Genomic DNA, 21,668 nt, shown 5'->3' with positions numbered 1-21,668 from the left:
CTGCTCAGTATTTTCCCACATCACTTCTTCTCTTTCTTGTTTTGTCTTCTCCTCTTCTTTTATTATCATTTCTGGTTCAGCTGTGGATTCTTTCTCATTGAGGTCCTCGTTACATTCAGCAGGACTACTTGTTTCAGAAGTCAAGGTAATCAATTGTTCACTCATAGCCGTAGTCTGCTCTTGTAAGATTCCAACCAAATAAAACATCCTTTCGATTTCTCCCAGTATCTTTCCATCCACAGCCATTGTAGTTCCACAGAATTCCCTCTAGAGGGAATCTGGTTACTTAGTATTCTTTTCCCCAACAGTCCTCTGTCTTGTTATTGTTTCTTTATTTCCAACAATTTTAGATCAATTGTAACTCTTTTTAATCCAGAGGTAACTTAGGTAGCAATTTTCCACTATTAACAGTCCGTTTGACAGCTTTGACAGCTGTCAAACTCTGCACTTCTTAAACCAGCTCCAAAGCAGGACGCTCCCGGGCCCGGGAGGGGGGGTTGTTTACAACAGAGCATAAAACATCCAACACTCCTCTCTCCTGCTCAAAATTTCCAAATCTTGGAAGTCACTGTCTTTTTTAAAACTCACCCTTTACAGGGTAGGCACTCCAGCTTAGTTCTTTTTTCGTTGCTCTAGATCGTCTGCAAGGTAGGGGGTGCGGACTTCCTTTTAGCACATCCCCCGATCGTCTCAAATTCAGTGGATAAATTTCTTAAAAGCCAAGTCCAAATTACTCACGGGTTGTTTTTTCAGCCGAATTTCAAGGAAGGAAGTCAGCGCTCTCCGGTCATGGCTCGCGGCTTCGCTCAGCAGAGGTAGCGATGGACTCTCAGTGCCGCGCCACCCCCCGTATCCCCTCCGCAGCCTTTAAAAAGGCTCTTCGTGAATCAGGGGGGGCGCTTAAGGCACCCGCCGAGTCTTCAGTCCGCAGGCACCGCGCCTGCGGTTTTAAGGGTCCCCGTGTCGCCGGCACGGCAAGACCCGTCCCCTGCTGAGCCGATTCCCTCCGGAGCTCGGAGGGAATCCGCCATTCCCAGATCGCGTCAACCCCGGAAGTCCCACTATGAACTGAATAAAGAGCACGAAATCCACTCTTGACTCCGAGTATATTTCAAATTTCCAGCTTCATCCCTGGAGCTGCATCGATCCCTGGTCTGACTGGGTATATAAGGAAGCTTCCTGTGTAGCTATCCCCCCAAGGCTAGCAAAAAGCTGCCCTGGGGTTCTGATTGAAGCTGAAGGAACTGACAGCAGAGGTTTTCTTGCGAAGTGGGGAAGAACCCACAATCTCTTTCCCAGCCACAACAGTGAGCTTCTGCTGCAGCCGAGAAAATTCACCTCAGTCACCCTAAGGTTGCAGGAACAGGGTGTTAAGAACATGGGCAGAGCCTCGCTCAAGAGGGTTTTCCCAGGGTGGAGAGAACAGAATAGGAAGTAAGAGGAGCTGCCCTCCCTTCCATTCCCACAACTTCCTCATTAGGGTTTCTTTCTACACAGGCAGCAGTGCCAAGCTTTTGCTGGGGGTTCAGAGGGATAGGAAAGGCTTAGGGCTGTGTGCTTTATTGTGTTTTTAATACTTTGTTGGGAGCCGCCCAGAGTGGCTGGAGCAACCCGGTCAGATGGACAGCATATAAATAATACCATCATTTCATCATCATCTGTGTACGCATACAAATGTATGAAGAAAAAAAACAGTTTTATCTGACACTGTTGTTTCTCTCCCTTTGCAAGCTGTAAATGCTTTGGCTAAGTTTTTCATCTTGGCCTTAAGAATGTAAAAAAAGTACCGTACTTTCTTTTGTTCATCCCAAATCTTCCAACTTGTACCCCACAAACGCTGCTGTTCTTTGCCCTTCTCAGTATTTACGTATATTTTGAATTCCACTGCAGCAGAAACAATAGGAGAGACTTGTGCCACCTTAAAGATTTGCACATTTATTGCAGCACAAGCTTTTGCGAACTATGGTCCATTTCACCAGATGCAACAGGAACTGCATCTCAAAGAATCTGAGCAGGAAAATATTTTCTGTAGCTTTCTTAATAAGAAACTACCATGATATGTAAAAGGATGGCTTCCAAGGGCAGGTTAGAGGAAATATCTCACTTGTCAAGACCTCTCCAATCTGGCTGTCTCTAGACATGGCTTATACTGCTTGCCTAGTACCGTACATATTACTGTCTAGATTTTATAACCCTCTCTGTTTTAGACACATCTGTTTTAGACAAATGCATACAATACCTGCCAATAATGGAAGTTCCAAACGATGGACGATACAAAGCACATTTGCACATCCATTCATCTCACAGGGACCTTCATAGGAGGCCTTCCCAGCAACTTGTGCACTGTGTTAGTATTCTAGTACAGTGGTATCTTGGTTCTCAAACTTAATCCATTCCAGAAGTCCATTCCAAAACCAAAGCATTCCAAAACCAAGGCACACTTTCCCATAGAAAGTAATGCAAAACGGATTAATCCATTCCAGAATTTTAAAAACAACCCCTAAAACAGCAATTTAACATGAATTTTACCATCTAATGAGACCACTGATCCATAAAATGAAAGCAATAAACAATGTACCGCAGTCACACAATCAATCAATCAGTAGCTGATCTGGGTTCCACACAGTCACAAGAACAAAATAAGAAAGAGCCACAAAAACAAAAACGCAAAATAAATCACAACAACAGACAGAGCTCAGCTTAATACTCAAAATGGAAGCGTGGCACTCAAATCAAAAGCGTAATACTCAAAACAGAGCACGTTCGGCTTCCAAAATTAGTTTGCAAACCGGAACACTTACTTCTGGGTTTGGAGTGTTTGGGTTCCAAGTTGTTTGAGTACCAAGGCGTTTGAGAACCAAGGTACCACTGTATTTGGAATCAAAATGGTACTTCATCACGTCATTCTCAATGGGCTCATCCACATGTCCACTTGTCCTGTGCTTAGAAAGCACAGATCCAATAGGTTTTCCACTTTCCCCATGCTTGCTAGGTATGGCTCTGAGTTGCTTTTGGTTTGTCCCGCTGTTCCCCCCAGGAAAAACTCACTTTTTACCACTGAAATGAAGCAAACCTCAATCTACGGAAAGCCCAATTGACATTTGCTCAGATTCAATGGTAAACAGTGGGCTTTCCCTAGGGAAAAACAGTAGGAAAGGTAAGCGGTATAGCGTCAGTTGTTGGTGTCTAGGGCAGGTGCGCATGCCCTGGGCAGGGGGCACCAGCCCAGCCCTCGCCACTGGAGCGACCCCACGCCCACTGGAGCAAAGCGGGGCCACACTGAGCTGCCTGCCCACCCAAGCAGGGAGGAGCCCAGCCACCGACATGGCCCTTGGCGAGCGGAGAGGGACACCTGGAGTTACCTGTGTGGGAGCACCTGGTTCACATCCCCACAAAAATTGTACGCCCAGGGCCACGGCACCCCTGGTACCCTCCCCATGCTACGCCCCTGGGACCAGCAGAAGTGTGCACAAGTCCTGAGATGAGGGGCAACCAACGTTGAATTGTTTGGGCCAGCCATGATCCAGAGGGACGCAATACACACACACACATTTCACAGATTGTCCATCCCAGGAGCTGTGTTTTCAGAACCCCAAATCTGCTCTTCAAATCCCCCCACTTTAAGAGAGTTTGAAAAGAAAACCCCATGGGCACATGCACGGTGTCAGTTTCCTGGTCTTCCTTTATACTATTCTCAGGATCCCCAATCTGCTTTTGGAAATCAGGAATGCGGAAATTGCGGCCTGCGAGTTGTGTGGGAGCAGCTAGCCCTAACGCACTGGATGAAATCAAGGTCCATCAGCTGAGAGCATTTGGTTGTCTACATGGACTGCTTGGGTGCTTGTGGGGAAGATTATAAATACGGCTGACTATCACCAGCACCTAGAGCAGGGTCTCCCAAACTTGGGTCTTCAGCTGTTGTTGGACTATAATTCCCATCATTCCTGACCACTGCTCTGGCTAGCTAGGGATGATGGGAGTTGTGGTCCAACAACAGCTGGAGACCCAAGTTTGGGAAACCCTGATCTAGAAGTATGCTGCCTCTCAACCTGGATGTTCCATTGAGCCGCCTCCTTCCCTCTATCATTCCTCCTCCTTTTGAGTCATTTCTATTAGATTGCAAGCCTTTCTTGCATAGACATGTCTGTTATCTGTAGCTAAATAGTCATAATCATGGTTAATGGCTGTCTATCCTTGAAAATGAAGCTCTGCCAAAAAAGAGAGAGAGAGAGAGAGAGAGAGAGAGAGAGAGAGAGAGAGAGAAGGAAATTACACTGCCAACATTTAACCCAGGGTTTCCCCAACTTGGGTGTCCAACTGTTTTTGGACTACAACTCCCATCATCCCAAGCTAGCAGGACCAGTGGTCAGGGATGGTGGAAACTGTAGTCCAAAAATAGCTAGATACCCAACTTGTGGAAACCCTGATTTAACCTAATGAACAGCAACTTGAGTTGTCTGTTTTGCTCCAAGATGACTTGGCCATCTTTCTTGCGTCATCAGGAGCTATTGCTTTGTATTCTTTGGGTACCTCTTGCGCAAGGCACCTGCTCCCTGCTTGCGGGAAACTTTGGCCATAACTGCACAAGGGGAGCAGGGCGGCTAGATCAAGGGAAAGGAGATCAAGCAAGGGAATCAGTTAAGAGTCTTTTTGGTCCCTGTCTAGCCTTTGGATTTTATGAAAGTCACGCACAACTCTGCTCCACCGGGTGCATTGCATTAAATATGTCCCTAATGCAAAGAATCTGCCGTCTGGTTTTAAAAGCAGCTTAAGTTATAGCCTTATCTTCAAGAAGAAGAAGAAAAATGTGGCATTAGAAATGGCTACATAGAAAGATGTTGATCGTATTTCCAGATGCAAGTACATCATTGCTCTTAAGTCTGTGAGCAGGGGGTCTCTTGCATAAGAGGATGGCTTTGGTTCTGGTTTTCCTACCATCTGATGGTCAAAGTAACTTCACATGGATATATGATCAAATGTTGCACCAGAGGGGTGCTGGGGTTAAAAATGGATCTTTCCAAAATTGTATACAATACTTACACACCTTGGACAAGTGCGCAGATAGGAAGTTGAGAAAATGCACATCTAAGTATGCACTTTGAGGCTAATTATTTTCAAAGCACCGAGTAATGCAGAAATGGGACAGAATTCTGAGTAAAAAAATGCACAAAAGTGACCAGAAACCGTAAGGATCTGTCCAATTCTAGCATAGGATAGGGATTTAGCTGGTTTGGTAACTTCTGTGTCTTGTCATTGGCCCACCAAAAGGGGATTTCAATTTCAACTGGTGCTATTAGAATCGGAAACAATAGCAGACGTTTGAGACTATAAAGTGGGCTGAATTGTACAAGCAGATTTCTACACACCAAGGTTAGAAGGTATGCTTGCTTGAGATGTGCTAGTCTTCTAGTTGGTTACTGATTCTGCCTGAAGGGCACTTTTAATGAGGGCGTGGAAAGTCAGAGGCCAAGACCCCTTGACCCCCCAAATGGCTTCCCCCACCCCCACAAGCCCAATTGCCACAGGTGCACCTGATCCACCCCCATCTTTTGCCTCTGGGGTTAGCAATTAGAGGACCAGATGGCACCAACTTCAGAAACCAAATCCACAGCATCATTAGAGGGCGGCAAATTATCAGATGCTTATTCTGTGAACACTGTTTTAATTTCTCTCCTGCCATATCCCACAATGAAAGCCATACCCCAAAACCCTACAGATATACAAATGACAATATTTCAAAACCTTCAGGCTCTGATCCTGCAAAAGCACCAAAAAACCCAAAAGGTCACCAGACAGAAAACCCCAAAGATGACTCAATACTCATCAAGCCCATCTACTGTTCTTATCGTGGCCGATTTGAATATTTAGATTTTCTGCCCTAGGCGTTAAAATGCCCTAGGTTGTGCCTAGTTTCTATTTGGACAAGTTTAACCTACACCCTTGTGTTGTGAAAACCCAACAAGATAACACAATCTACCTGAGCCCTTTGAGGAAAGGAGCAGAATACATATGAATGAAACCTTTGTAGGAGACATGGGCATAACCATCAAAATTGATGGGAAAATGGAGATCCTTGAGGTTCCAGCAACAGAGACGGTGATGACATTGCCAAAGTTTTCTCGACACTCCTGTAGGCTGGGGGCTTTCCTTTTTACATTTAATGAAAGCTGCCCTTTAGAGGGAGAGCAGAGTGGCTTGTGAAACTCACTCGATGGCCTCACTCAAGACACAAGTCTCTCAGCTTACTCCCACTCTTGGGAACCAGAATGTTTCTGAATACCAGTTGCTGAGAAGCACTATTTTCCAGGCACAGATTTACAGAAGCCATCCCGGTTTCTGATTTGATCCCGGAAGGTCCTGCTTTTCCTTAAACGGTAAAGGGACCCCTGACCATTAGGTCCAGTCATGACCGACTCTGGGTTTGCTGCGCTCATCTCGCTTTCTTGGCCAAGGGAGGCAGCGTACAGCTTCCGGGTCATGTGGCCAGCATGACAAAGCCGCTTCTGGTGAACCAGAGCAGCGCACGGAGACGCCGTTTACCTTCCCGCCGGAGCGGTACCTATTTATCTACTTGCATTTTGACATGCTTTCGAACTGCTAGGTTGGCAGGAGCAGGGACCGAGCAACAGGAGCTCACCCTGTCGTGGGGATTCGAACCGCCGACCTTCTGATCGGCAAGTCCTAGGCTCTGTGGTTTAACCCACAACGCCACCCGCGTCCTGCTACTTTTCCTTAGGATGTCCCTATTTTCATCGAAGAAATTTTGGAGGCTATGGAATTATGTGACTCCCGAGCCAAGGAGATAAGTAACTATACAACCCGTAGCAGACATCTGAAGACAGCCCTGTATAGGGAAGTTGTTGTTTTAATGTTTTATTATGGGTTTTCTTCCATGTTAGAAGCTGCCCAGTGTGGCTGGGCCAACCCAGTCAAATGGGTGGGGTACAAATAGTAAAATTGTTGTTGTTGTTGTTACTGAACAGGACGTCCCTATTTTCATCGGAGAAACGTTGGAGGGTGTGGCACAAGTGGGATGAATCCTGTTGCGCTCATGCCCTGCTTGCAAGCTTCCCAGGGGTATCTGATTGGTCACTGTGAGAACAGGACTAGATAGGCCATTGGTATGATCCAGCAGGACTCTGCATATGCTGTTGTAATGATAACGGCTAACCCCCCATTTCCCACCCCTGAGCTTGTAGGAGGAAGCATTCGGCCTGGCATTTAAGCATGCGCCTGGTAACCATAGGGATGCGGGTGGTGCTGTGGGTTAAACCACAGAGCCTAGGACTTGCCGATCAAAAGGTCAGCAGTTCATATCCCCGCAACGGGGTGAGCTCCCGTTGCTCAGTCCCTGCTCCTGCCAACCTAGCAGTTCGAAAGCATATCAAAGCGCAAGTAGATAAATAGGTACCACTCCAGCAGGAAGGTAAACGGTGTTTCCATGCACTGCTCTGGTTCGCCAGAAGTGGCTTAGTCATGCTGGCCACATGACCCGGAAGCTGTACGCTGGCTCCCTCGGCCAATAAAGCGAGATGAGCACCGCAACCCCAGAGTCGGTCACGACTGGACCTAATGGTCAGGGGTCCTTTTACCTTTACCTTTTTATGACTGTATTTGTAAAGCAGAATTGGACCCTGCAGCCTATCAAGTGCAACCTAGACTCTATAATCATAAAATTGGAAGGGGCACGAGGGGGTCTAACTCCCTGCAATCCAGGAATCCTTTTGCACAACGTGGAGCTCAAACTCACAACCCTGAGATTAAGCTTCCGGGCCATGTGGCCAGCATGACTAAGCCGCTTCTGGCGAACCAGAGCAGCGCATGGAAAAGCCATTTACCTTCCCGCCGGAGCGGTACCTATTTATCTACTTGCACTTTGACGTGCTTTCGAACTGCTAGGTTGGCAGGAGCAAGGACTGAGCAACAAGAGCTCACCCCGTCGCGGGGATTCGAACCGCCCACCTTCTGATCGGCAAGTCCTAGGATCTGTGGTTTAACCCACAGCGCCACCCACGTCCCATTCTGCTTTACAAATACAGTCATACCTCGGGATAAATGTGCTTCAAGTGAAGTATTTTCGGGTTGCACTCTGCGGCGACCCGGAAGTAACGGAGCGCGTCAAAATGACGTCACACGCATGCACGGAAGTGGAGAAACGCAACCCGCGCACGCACAGACGCGCAGACACAGGTTGCGTTCGCTTCAGGATGCGAACAGGGCTCTGGAACGGATCCCATTCGCATCCCGAGGTACCACTGTGTGTGTGTGTGTGTGTGTGTGTGTGTGTGTGTGTATAGGTTTCTGTTTCCTTTGATGAAGCAAAAATACAGAGGCAGGACACAGATCTGCTGCCCTTCTCACTCTTACAACCACAGGGATGTGCCCATAAACTGGTGTTTCCCATCTCGTGGGATTGAGGGGAGTGGGGACTTTTGACCTCTGAAATAAACTAGGTACCCACACACACACACACACACACAAAAAGAGGTTATAATTTTAGAGTGTGCAAGAGTAAGAACTAACCACCCTCTGAGGAGTCCACGCCGGATGAGTCACCATTTGGAGCCTGCCTCCTCCTCCAATTAATTCAGCTGATTCTTGCTTTTGGGAGTGACTGAATGAAGTCCCTGGTTCCAAACTTCCTTCTGCCATGAACTCACTCCACGCTCATAGGCAAACTTCTGTTCCCTCTGGCTTAGCTTCCCCCGGCTGCCCCTTGCCCGCCTCTGCCTTGTGAGAAGAACAGCAGCGGGATTGCTGCCCGATTCAAGAGATCTGCTGCTGCTATCCACTAGATCCACTGACTTGGGAGTGAGGGCTCGCCCACACTTCCTCTTGGTCCCGTGGGTCTGAGCGGTTTGCCGCTTGCCCCGTGCTTTCTAGCCACAGATCTGAGCAGCTTTGCCTTTCCTCCACTGCTTTCCCCTGGAAAACCAGCTCTTTAGCACTAAATCAGGGAAAAAACTCCAAGCAAAAACACGTTTTCCTGGGAGAAAACAGCAGGACAAATAAAGTGTGGATGACCACTAAGCCCCGCTGGATTCAAAGGGGCTGACTTTCACGTAGACATCATCTCTTTTTGAAAATGTTGCTTCACTACACTTCATATCCTGCCTTTCCTCTGAGGAGCTCAAAGCAAAATACGTGGTGTGTGTCCCACCCCCTTCCAATTTATCTTCACAACAACCCTGTGAGGTAGCTGAGACTAAGAGAGAGAGAGAGAGAGAGAGAGAGAGAGAGAGAGACTGGTCCAAGGTCACCCAGTGGCCTTTGTGGCTGAGTAAAGACCTAGACCCAGATCTTCCTGGCCTGAGACCAGCACTCTAACCCAGCGTAGCACCACCCGAAACATTGTTGGACTCCAACTCCCAGCAGCCCCAAGCAACATGGACAAAGGTGAGGGATGATGGGAGTTGTAGTGCAGCAGCATCTGGAGGGAGCTTCAAACAGGCTGTCCCTGACCGGACGTCTGCACTGCGCTAGCTCCCTGGTATGTATAACAGTCCAGTTGCAATCGCAGCAGTTTGGGGTCAAGTAAATCTGCGTGTGTGGGGGGGGGGAATAGTTATAAAGGAGGGAAAGCATTCTACGTTCATTGATTATGATGAATGCATGTATCACATTGCAGGATTCATCCCAGAAGAGGTATCATTGTCCCTTTTCTCTCACATACAGAAAGGTAAAGGTAAAGGGACCCCTGACCATTAGGTCCAGTCATGACCGACTCTGGGGTTGTGGCGCTCATCTTGCTTTCTTGGCCGAGGGAGCTGGCGTACAGCTTCTGGGTCATGTGGCCAGCATGACTAAGCCGCTTTTGGTGAACCAGAGCAGCGCACGGAAACACCGTTTACCTTCCCGCCGGAGCGGTACCTATTTATCTACTGGCACTTTGACATGCTTTCGTACTGCTAGGATGGCAGGAGCAGGGACCGAGCAACGGGAGCTCACCCCGTCGCAGGGACTCGAACCGCCGACCTTCTGATCGGCAAGTCCTAGGCTCTGTGGTTTAACCCACAGCGCCACCCGCATCCCTAACAGAAAGGTAGGCCTCCTCTAATAAAGTGCTTGCCCATCTCCAGTGCTTACAAGGGTTTGCATTATAAATATTTATTTTTAAAAAAGAAATCTCTGCCTCATTAATCAATGACAGCATTTCAGATCAAGTGATTTATCTGATTAACCAAGTGCTGCTGCCCTAGATAACAGGCTTGTAAACAGCCACTCGCCTCCTAGCAGTGGTCTCCAGGTAAGTGTTTTTTATAGAGGGGATCGGAATGAAATAGTGCACCGCAAATTACTTAGGCTTATACAGTGGGACCTCGGGTTAAGTACTTAATTCATTCCGGAGGTCCGTTCTTAACCTGAAACTGTTCTTAACCTGAAGCACCACTTTAGCTAATGGGGCCTCCTGCTGCCGCCGCACCGCCGGAGCACAATTTCTGTTCTCATCCTGAAGTAAAGTTCTTAACCTGAGGTACTATTTCTGGGTTAGCGGAGTCTGTAACCTGAAGCGTCTGTAACATGAAGCGTATGTAACCCGAGGTACCACTGTATAGATAAGTAGAGAAGACTACAGGCTGGCCAGCAGGTAGATTTTTCACCTAGGAACTTCTGTGAACTTACCTGCAAGGTTGATTATATTACTGGTCTACCTTATAAGTTGTTGTCAGGATTGCTAAGATAATGTATGTGGAGCATTTTGAACAACCGAAAGCAGGCTTGGGGAAACATGTAGCCCTCCAGATATTACTGGACTACAGATCCCATCAACCTGGACCCCTGGTCATGCTGGCAGAGGCTAATGACAGTCGAAGTCACTATATAAATGTTGTTGTACACAGCGCCACCCACCAACAGCTGATTCCTCAATGAGAGCCAGCATGATGTAGCATTTAGAGTACTGGACTGGGGAGAACTGAGTTTTAATTCCCACTTAGAGATGAAGTTCAGTTGAATCAGCTGCTACCTCACAGGGTAGAATAAAAGAAATAGTGCATTGACTGCTAGAAGCCAACATGGTCTATGAAGAATAAGTTTTGCCAGATCAAGCAACCACTTTTGCTAGAGCTACTAGATCTGTTGATCATAGGTACACCATAGACATAATATATCTTGATTTCAGCAAAGCATCTGATAAGGTGTCCCATAATATCCTTGCTGACAAAATGGTAAAATGTGGGCTGGATAATACAGTTGTTAGTTGATGTTAGGTAGCTGATTGAGCTACCATACTCAACAAGGGCTGAATAATGTCTCTGTGTCAACCTGGAGAGAGGTCTTGAATAGAAAGCCACGTGGCTTTGATCTAGGCCCTGTGCTGTTCAATATTTTTATAAATGAATTTATTTGCTTATCAAGCTGGGAGGGGCAGTTAAACACCACAGAAGAGATCCTTTCAGTTGAGTGTTCATCATGATTTAGACGCATGATGCTACTGGGGCCATCATATGCGTCCTGCTTTCAATATGATTTGAGCCTGTAAAAGATTCAGGTTATACCGCTTCGGCTGCAAACAGAGCATTTCCTGGTAAAATCTTGTAGCCTTTTATTCTACATGTGTCCTGGCTTTCTTTCTTTCTTTTACTCCCACTTTTAATGTGCCCAAGTGCAAAGGCGCTGACATGAAGCCACTTCTTTATGATTTGGCCACTTACATACTTCCTGTTGTTGCTGGATACTATCATTCGGGGGGGGGGGGTTTAAGGCTGGGCAATATCTGCTTTCCAACATCGTAAGACACCGCCAGCTAAGCTTTGCAATATGGCGGTATATTACGATGTCAGAAAGAAGGTGGGGAGGAAGAAGGCAGTTGCCGGCCACCCAGACGATTAGCATCACCATGCACAGCTTCTGCCTTTTCATGTTGAGGCCAGGCGGGTGCTGCTGTTCCAAGAGGGGCGTATCAGCTGGGGCACAGCATGGCACAGCACCACGGATCTGCTGGCTTCTCCGGAACCACCAATCGCAGCTCACAAAGGTCTCTTGCTGTGCAAGCAGCACCGACCAGGAGCCCGCGTTCCACCTGGAGATTCCTTAGGTAAAGGTAAAGGGACCCCTGACCATTAGGTCCAGTCGTGGCCGACTCTGGGGTTGCGGCGCTCATCTCGCTTTACTGGCCGAGGGAGCCGGCGTACAGCTTCCGTGTTATGTAGCCAACATGACTAAGCCGCTTCTGGCAAACCAGAGCAGTGCACGGAAACGCCGTTTACCTTCCCGCTGGAGAGGTACCTATTTACTTGCCCTTTGTGCTTTCAAACTGCTAGGTTGGCAGGAGCAGGGACCGAGCAACGGGAGCTCACCCCGTCACGGGGATTCAAACCGCCAACCTTCTGATCGGCAAGCCCTAGGCTCTGTGGTTTAACCCACAGCACCACCCTTGGAGATTCCTTGGACCAGCGCTATTTGTATTTTTCCGTGGCAGGTAAATAGAAACTTGGCTCTCGCACCTAACCCACTCTGCTCACCTGAACTTTCAGGCTCGGGAGGCGCAAGCTGCCTTTGCAGGCTGCCAGACGGGCATCGCGGCGCACCAAGGATTCTCGTTACATTTCCAGATCGTGAATTCTAAAATCGCTCTCACGATTTTAAATTCAAACCGGTTTCAGGCAATGTATCAAAACGTCACCCAGGCCTACTAGGGGATGGAAAGAAATGATGGTTTATCAGAGCCTGAACATAAGAACCTGGCAGTATGGCGTCATAGCACAACAAACTTACACTCGAAAAAAGGCAACAGGCGAGAGAAGCTTAAGCCGTTCCTATATACCTCCTGTTGATGTCATCTGCTGGCATTCCTGTTTGTTTGTTTGTTTGTTTGCTTGCTTGCTTGCTTTTTCCTGCAACCGAGCATGGTTGGCACAGCAATTGCAGCCAAAAAATAAAAATTTGGAAATATGGCCGCACGGTTTCATCAACTTGTGTTCAAGGGGGGAAGGAGTGGATTGGGGATGGCAGGAACATAAACAGAGCGAAAGTGTGGGTGAATTAAGGCAGGATCATTAAGGAAACACAGCAACTTATAAACTGGGGAGATGTGTGGACAGTCCAGTTTAAATCCACTTCAAATGTGCTATTAATGAATCAAACATATGTTGCTTTATACATCCACAACAAAACAGAAGTCTGGATGGGCCTAGAATCTATATTCAAAATCATCTTGAGAGGCTGGAACACTGGCCAAAACCTAAAAGATGGGGTTTTCATCAGAGATAAATGTAAAAGAAAAAAGGTTGAAGCATAGGACAGGAATAAGGTGTCTTAGTGGATCACTAAGGGTATCCACTAAGTGGATCACTGAGGGTAAACCATATACAGCACGGGTCTGCCCTTGTGGCTCGTTGGAAGTTGGAACTGCTCCACACGTACTATTACGATGCCGTTTTTATGAGGATATACGTTTGACTTTTATTACACCTGTTTTGCAAAAGTCTAGGAAAGTATCGGAACTCCATAGTTTAAAACTATTGCTAGAGGACAAGAATCCCAAGACTACATTAAATGTAGCCAAATTCTGTGTGTCAGCAATCAATCGCAGGAAGCAAGTGGTATCCCATAATGACCAAACCCCTAAATGTTAACTACAGGGAGCACGCTAATAATTAATTTTAATTTTATATTTAAATCCTTGTTATATTCATATTGTCCTTTGCATTTCTGATATTTTTTTATGATCTGCGATATTGTGTGTTGTGGCTGGTCTGTGACCGTATTAATAAATTCATTCATTCATTAGTGGATCACAAGCAGGACATGAGCAGGCACTGCGGCTACTCAAAAAGTTAAGCAATCTCAGGCTGCATTTACAGGAGCTCCACGTCCAGATCACTGGACTAACAGTTCCAATCTATTCTGCATAATGGCTTTTTCCACCTGCCTTGCCCCACCTTGCAGCCCTAGGAGCCTTTCCCAGACCATGACTTTAGGAACCGCAGAAGCAGCTGGGAAGAGAGGAGGAGTATAAAAATAATTTTATAAGTTGTGTGTCTTTGTTTCTCAATTTGTATTATTTTAGACATTGTGACTTGCTGTTATTTTTATTGATTATAGTTTAGAAATTATTGTAATTGCTAAGAGTGAATTTCTGTTTAATTATTATTTGTTGGTATTTAATTTTATCGTGTTCTGTTATATTATAATGGATTAGTGAATATTACATTATTTGATATAAGCTGTTTATAAAGTTTTTATTTTGACATTTTGGTATTGGATCAGATTGCTATAAGGTGTGCGTGGTCTTTGTTGCTTCTTCGGCTTGTAGTATAGTATAGTAATATAGAAAGGCGATATGAAAAGTAAAAGTGAAATGAAAAAATGAAATGAAATGCACTGACTGGACCACTTCAGGACTACTCTGCCCAATTCTTTTTTAAGCAGAATATTCACCAAGAGGATGGTGAACAGTTTTGGAAAACGAGTCCTGGGAGAAACAACGGAAAGAGCTGGGTGTGCTCAGCCTGGGGAACAGAAGACTGACATGATAGTCGTCTTCAAGTATCTGAAAAGATGCTACCCGGAAAATGGAGCAGACCTGTTTGCCATTGCGGCAGAAGGCAGGACCAGAACCAGCGGATGGTCATTGCAAGGGAACAGATTGTGGGGTAAACATTAGGAGCTCTTCCTAAGAGAACTGTTCGGATAGTTCGCTTTGGAAGGAGGTGAGCTCTCCCTAAAGGTAAAGGGGACCCCTGACCATTAGGTCCAGTCGTGACCGACTCTGGGTCATCTCGCTTTATTGGCCGAGGGAGCCGATGTACAAAGTGCAAGTAGATAAAAAGGTACCGCTCCAGCGGGAAGATAAATGGCCGGGTCATGTGGCCAGCATGACTAAGCCGCTTCTGGCAAACCAGAGCAGCGCATGGAAACGCCGTTTACCTTCACGTGGGAGCGGTGCCTATTTATTTACTTGCACTTTGACGTGCTTTTGAACTGCTAGCTTGGCAGGAGCAGGGACTGAGCAATGGGAGCTCACCCTGTCGTGGGGATTCGAACCGCCGACCTTCTGATTGGCAAGTCCTAGGCTCTGTGGTTTAACTCACAGCGCCACCCACGTCCCTTTTGGGTTCTCCTTAGGTGGAGACAAATTTAAGCAGAGCCTGAATGGCCTCTTGGTAGAGATACTCAGTTGCATCTCCTGCAAATTTGGAGGTTTCGCTTAGATGTCCTTCCATGCTCCTTACAACTCTACAATCCTACGGTTGTCGTGAGGTTGCTGCAAGGCTGAAATGTGAGAGAGGAAGACCCATATATGCCTCCTTAAGCTCCTCGCAGGAAAGGCAAGCTACAAATTTAAGAAATAAATAAATAGTGGCAGATGCAACAGGGAAGAAAAAACCTACACACTGCCCAGAACTCCTTGGAGAAAGGACAGGGGAAAATTCAGATTTATTTTTTTTAAAGGCTCGTTTGGATCCAATTAAGATCTCCCAATTTTATTTCGTTTTTAAAACTTCAACCATGACCCCATAACTTAATATAGTTTTTAAAAGTCTTTTTGAAGCCCAAAGTGACCAAGAAATGAGAAATGCAAGGAGGTATAAATAGCTACGTTTCCAACTGAGAGTATTTCCACTTATTAGCAAAAAAATCAAAAACAATAAAACTGCAGAGTATCAGCAAACTGTAATGCACAGAATTCTCTTTGCTTCCAGAAGACAGTCTTCCCTTGCCTATCCAATCCATTTCAGAAAGATATTAATTTTGTACAGTCTTAAGAGAACACAGGTCAATGCTGGGTTCAGCAAAACAGTCCATAAAGAGTTAGAAGTTGGAAAATGCAACTTCCACAACCAGAGACACAAACCCGTGTGTCAAAAGACCCAGGAGACATGTTTATAATGTGCACATTTATCCCATCCCACAAACAGACACTCCTTCACACATGCAGGCACCTCTCTGGTTAGCTGCATTCCCATGAGCAATGCAACAGCTTTTACCAGCTTTGTCTGATCCACCAGCTACAGCCATGTCTGGATGTGGATAACTTAGCCACTGGACAAACAGGCCAAACCTTACGCCAAAGAATAAACGGACATAAATCTGACATCAAGAACACTTCAATCTCCCAGGACATTCTATACAAGATCTCAAAGTAGCTGTTTTACTACAAAGGAATTTCAGAAATAGACTGGAAAGAGAAGCTGCTGAATTGCAACTCATTACCAAACTTAAAACCATGGAGAGACCTGGTCTGAACAGAGACATTGGATTCTTATCTCATTATACATGACTAAGCCATTTCTCACCTTCTCACCCCTTGCCTTTTCCTGTAAGACCTATTGCAGTCGTTAAGAGTCGTCAACAGGCTCATCTCAGCTATCTGCCAATCTCCCATTCCCACCACCCTTCTGAGTAATACCCCTCCCCACTTTCTCACTATATAGAAGGATCTGGCAACTTCTGTTTCAGTGTATCTGAAGAAGTGTGCATGCACACGAAAGCTCATACCAAGAACTAACTTAGTTGGTCTTTAAGGTGCTACTGGAAGGAAATTTTTTATTTTAGCCACTGTAGTCCCTGCATGGGTAACAGCAAGACTAGATTACTGCAACACATTCTATTCTAATAATATTCTATTCTAATACATTCTATTCTAATAATAAATTATTATTATTGTGAGACTGGTCTGGAAACCGTAGCTAGTACAGGACCAGCGTTTGAAATTTGCCAGGTGCACTTTGCACCTGGCTATCGGCCACTTGCAAACAAGTTAAGATGCCCGGGCGCAAGGATGGTGTCTGGCATCTCCACCATCTGGAAGTGCATGCCTGGATCTTGACTTTTTTCACACACTAGCAACGCATCCTGTAGAATTCTACCTATTATATTTTATCTGCGCAATCAGAAGGAATTTCAGGAACCAAAAAGTCATATTGAAAAATACGTCGTTCGAGTCGTCTGGCCCCCAAAGGGCAACTAGGCATTTTGTTTCGAGACTGTAACCCTGGTTTAAGGAGCCATTCGGCACCTAGCTTATATAGCCGAGTTTCTAACGCTGTACAGAACGCAGCGGCTAGATTGCTGATGGGGGCAGATGGTCGACAGCACGTGACAACCAGTTGGTTAGAGTGTGGTGCTGATAACACCTCGAGGTTGCAGGTTTGATCCTCGAATGGGACAGCTGCATATTCTTGCCTTGCAGGGGGTTGGACTAGATCATGGGTAGGCAAACTAAGGCCCAGGGGCCGGATCCGGCCCAATCGCCTTCTAAATCCAGCCAGCAGACGGTCTGGGAATCAGCATGTTTTTACATGAGCAGAATGTGTCCTTTTATTTAAAATGCAGCTCTGGGTTATTTGTGGGGCATAGGAATTTGTTCTTTTTTTTCTCTTCAAAATATAGTCCGGCCCCCCACAAGGTCTGAGGGAATGTGGACCGGCCCCCTGCTGAAAAAGTTTGCTGACCCCTGGAGTAGATGATCCTCAGGGTCCCTTCCAACTCTATGATTCTATGACCCCTCTGCTCAAACATCTACACTGGCTGCCCCCACGTTACTGGCCCAGGTTCAAGGCTCATGTGCTGATATACAAATCCCTGAACAACTTGTGTCCAGGAGTGCTTAAGGACTGCCTGAGTCCTTGTATCCTCATCACTGAAATCACCCCAAGGAGCACTGTTAGTTGTTTTCCGTGTTACAGAGGCCCAACTCAACCAGAAGTCGACCATTTAGTGTCGCCAGTCTCATACCATGAAACACTCTTCCAGCAGAGACTCAGCAGGCACTCTCGCTTTTGACTCTTGCAAGACAACAGGTCTATGCAATAACATTTTCTGGAGCAGCCAGTCATTTCAATGATGGTTCCGTACTGCTGTTAATGGCTTTTTAACAGTTTTATAACACTGTGCACCGCCGCAATATTTGGTGAGAGAGGATGGTATAGAAATACTTCTATAAATAAAGAAATAAACATGTGGGCCAGTAGCTTAAGTGCCTTCTCGTTATTGTTATTGTCTCGTTATTTTGATCATGGTATTTTTCTGAGTTACCTGCATTCATGTGAACAATGCAACCTGTGAGCCAATAATAATAGTAATAATTTATTATTTATATGCCGCCCATCTGACTGGATTGCCCCAGTCACTCTGGGCAGCTTCCAACCAATTAAAACACAGTAAGACATCAAACATTAAAAACTTCCCTAAACAGGGCTGCCTTCAGATGCCTTCTAAAAGTCAGAGAGTCATTTAATTCCCTGACATCTGACGGGAGGGCGTTCCATAGGGAGGGCACGACTATCGAGAAGACCCTCTGCCTAGTTCCCTGTAGTCTCACTTCTTGCAATGGGGGAACCACCAGAAGGCCCTCGGAGCTGGACCTCAGTGTCCGGGATGAGCAATGGGGGTGGAGATGCTCCTTCAGATATACTGGGCTGAAGCTGTTAGGGCTTTAAAGGTCAGTACCTACACTGTCTTGTCATAATCTATACTATTCATTTTGTGAGCGATCAGCTTCTGTGGTATATTACTCAAGCAAATATGGGCAAGGAAATGGGCACCTGAATAAAGACCTCCAATATAATATGATTCCCAGCTCAGAGATACACAGAACTTGATGCACAAACCCCATGTGCCTAGGCTGCCTTAGACCCACCGGCTGACACCCCACTCTTAAACACAGTGCCTAGAATTAATATTCATTAAAATAAATGGGTTTCATTTCCATTTCCTGCATTTAGGTCAAGGGTGCTGCTAGCTGAAGCTGAGGGTAAAGTATTCCAACTCAGGTGATCTGCATGCATTGTAGTCCTACATACACACAGTTTCGAGATCACTAATCATCTGTCTAACTTAGAAAAGTCTCACTCTCACACATGGCTACGCAAATACTACACACCGCAAACGACCTGACCCCCAATCACGATTATCCAAATTCAGCCTTAAGCACCAATGTTAGCTGTCAATCAAATCAAGGATGAGACTGTATACATGCGGCCACAGTTGCACCTGCTCACCTGTGCACACACACAAATTAATGTGCACACAGACACGAGGGCAAGTTCCTGAGCACTGGAGTGGCACCAGCAGCACCAAATCCATGAAACAACATGCTAGCCCCGGGAAAGTCACTTGAAAGTACTCCAAGACGCACTCATAACAAGAACATTTTGAAACACGCACAGATAACCCACCCATACAATGCACTGCTTAGAGGACTGTAATAAAGCAGTATATAAAGTGTCAAAAGAAATTAAATACACACACGCACATGTCAAGTTATGCATACGGAGGCATAGGTGGAATATGTGCACATGAGTGTGTGTGCGCACACGACTGGTGATATGGTTTCAGTCTTACCTTGAATCACCAATTATAATAACCGTGCCAGCACTGTTGGCTATTTGTCCTTGTTGTTGTCGTTTTAACAGGACAAGCCACTAATATGTGTCCACAGCTCACCATCACAAAATGCTGCCCTGCTCCTTATTGGCATAGACAGCCCCTCCATCAATGCAGAGGTCTTCCCGCCCCATATCTGCCTATTTCTACAAATTCCACATCAGTCAATGGTCAGAAGAGGAAAATGTCACCCAGTTTCAAAAAGAGGTTGGCAGGGAGGCGCAACGAGATGGCTAAGACAGGCACAGTTCCTTCGAGTGCCCTACTCATCCCTAATATGGATAAACACAATTAATGCCCCAAATTGGGCCTTCCCTCTCTACCCCAGGTCTCTGTCCCGACGCATTACTATAGTGCCTGCAATTTGCACATTTGCTGTAGATCTTCCACAGTCCCTGGGACAAACAGAGAGGAAACTGAGGCACAGAACAGGTAACAAGCTTATTCTCCCCTGCCGCCACCACCACCACCCCTTTAACCCAACACCATATGCATACAAGGTCACACAGTGAATCAACAATAGAGATAAGGTGGATATTTTAAATGCCAGAAGTCTGGGCTCCTATTTCCAACTTCACGGGGGTCTCCCCTGTCTATCCTTCTTCCCTGCCCCGGCTAGAGATATAACCTGGGGTTCCCTGAAACCCTAGAGTACCACTAGACCGCACTTCTTGCCAGAGGAGAAAATAATCCACACCCGAGCGTTCAAATAAATATGCAGGCTAGTCAAGATGCATTTTCCAAACCTGACAAGGCTATTCAGGTTCTGAATGACAGTCCTGACGAGGAGGAGGTGGTGCTGGGTTCAAGCCCCCATTTCTTACAGCTCCCTCGCATCCTCCTGCAAGCTACATGTCCCATCTTCCCTGGCATGCAGAGTATTCTCGCCTCACCCCAGATGTGGGGAGCAGAAAGGGCGGTGGGAGAGGAAGGGGGGGGAAGCCTCCTTTATGGCACACTCTTCCTCAGAACACGTGGATGCCATAGAAACCACATCCTGGAACCCCACCCTCGAGAATACCCCACTGGGGGTGGCTTCAGAAGTCTCCATCCCCCTGGAAAGAGCCAGGAGAGGGTTAAAAAAACAAGGCCTCAGTCTGATCCTGGTATGAACACCCCATGCCTAGAATTTGAACTGCCTGCTTCCAGTACCCAGCCCCTCCTGGATGCAGGTCTCCTCCGTTCTGTAGCCAAAAATAAATAAATAATAAAAACCCAGACGAGAAACCAAAACACCCCATAATCAGGGGTGCAGGAAGGAACCCACAGAATATTAATGTCCCAGGGAGATTGACTAAGTGCTGTGATTTCGCTGCCTGTTGTTCTGGTCTACCCAGCTTATATTTTTTTTTATTCTATTTTTTCGTCCCCATCGCTCTGGACTCAAAGTCGCCCTTGGGAAGACTCCGGCCTTGGCAAGCGGGGTCTGGCGGTGCGAGGGGCGGATGGGGGTCACCCCGGAACAGAGGCCAAGATCAGCCAACCCAGGAGGTGGGCTTCCCTTCCTAACCTCCCCAAATAATTGGCAAGATCTGTCTCCCCTTCAGACACCAACACCACCACAGCGGGGTGGTGGGGAAGGCAACCCTGGTTTTCCTCAAGCCCCCTCCTTTTTTTTTTAACTTATCCTCCCTTCCCTAAGCCAAGGACGTTTCCAAGATCTTGGAAATAGGAAGCAGGAAGGGGAGGTGAGGTGGTGGGGAGCCAGGACTGGCTTCTTCCTTACCTTCTTGTTGCTCTTGCTGTAGCCAAAAGTGGCGATCCCTGCACGAGGAGGCACAGAAAGGAGCATTTTCGCTTTAATGTTAGAGAGCTTGGGAAGGGAGGGGGAAGAGGGGGAAGAGAGAGAGAGAGAGAGACACTCACACACACACACACTCACACACAGAAAAGAGAGAGAGAGAGAGACAGGGCTTCTGGCTTACGTCACCAAGGCAAGCCAGCTTGGAATCCAGGGCCAGAGTGTCTGCTTTCCGCAAGGTCCTAACGCCTGCCGCTGGAGAAAATGGGTAAGGCTCCCTTCCTCATGCAGCTGGGAAACAAAATAAATAAATAAATAAATGGCAGAAATCAAAGCCACACGACTGACAACACACAAATCTCCTGACACAAAAGTTCGCCTTCGAGAGAAGAACACTCAGGAGGGACTGAGCCGCATAGCTGTCAACTTTTCCCGTTTTTTAAGGGAAATTCCCTCATTCCGAATAGGATTCCTTGCAAGGAAAGGGAAAAGTTGACAGCTATGCTGGCCACATGAACCGCGGGTGGCGCTGTGGGTTAAACCACAGAGCCCAGAACTTGCCGATCAGAAGGTCGGTGGTTCGAATCCCCACAAC

General features: G+C 46.6%; 1 protein-coding gene across 1 annotated transcript in view; it reads right to left on the bottom strand.

The window, feature by feature from the left end:
• Positions 1 to 21,246, bottom strand: part of RBMS2 (RNA binding motif single stranded interacting protein 2) — a 74,733-nt gene extending 53,487 nt beyond the window's left edge. Inside the window, exon 1 of the mRNA XM_082212694.1 lies at positions 21,059 to 21,246. Within this exon, the coding sequence (XP_082068820.1) occupies positions 21,059 to 21,124 (66 nt within the window). The 5' untranslated portion in view covers positions 21,125 to 21,246. The remainder of the gene's footprint in view (positions 1 to 21,058) is intronic.
• Positions 21,247 to 21,668: the final 422 nt, after the last annotated feature.

This window comes from Podarcis vaucheri (assembly GCF_965113315.1).
Source record: "Podarcis vaucheri genome assembly, chromosome: 2".
Taxonomy (NCBI): Eukaryota; Metazoa; Chordata; class Lepidosauria; order Squamata; family Lacertidae; genus Podarcis; species Podarcis vaucheri.
This window is presented reverse-complemented; position numbering and strand designations above follow the sequence as displayed.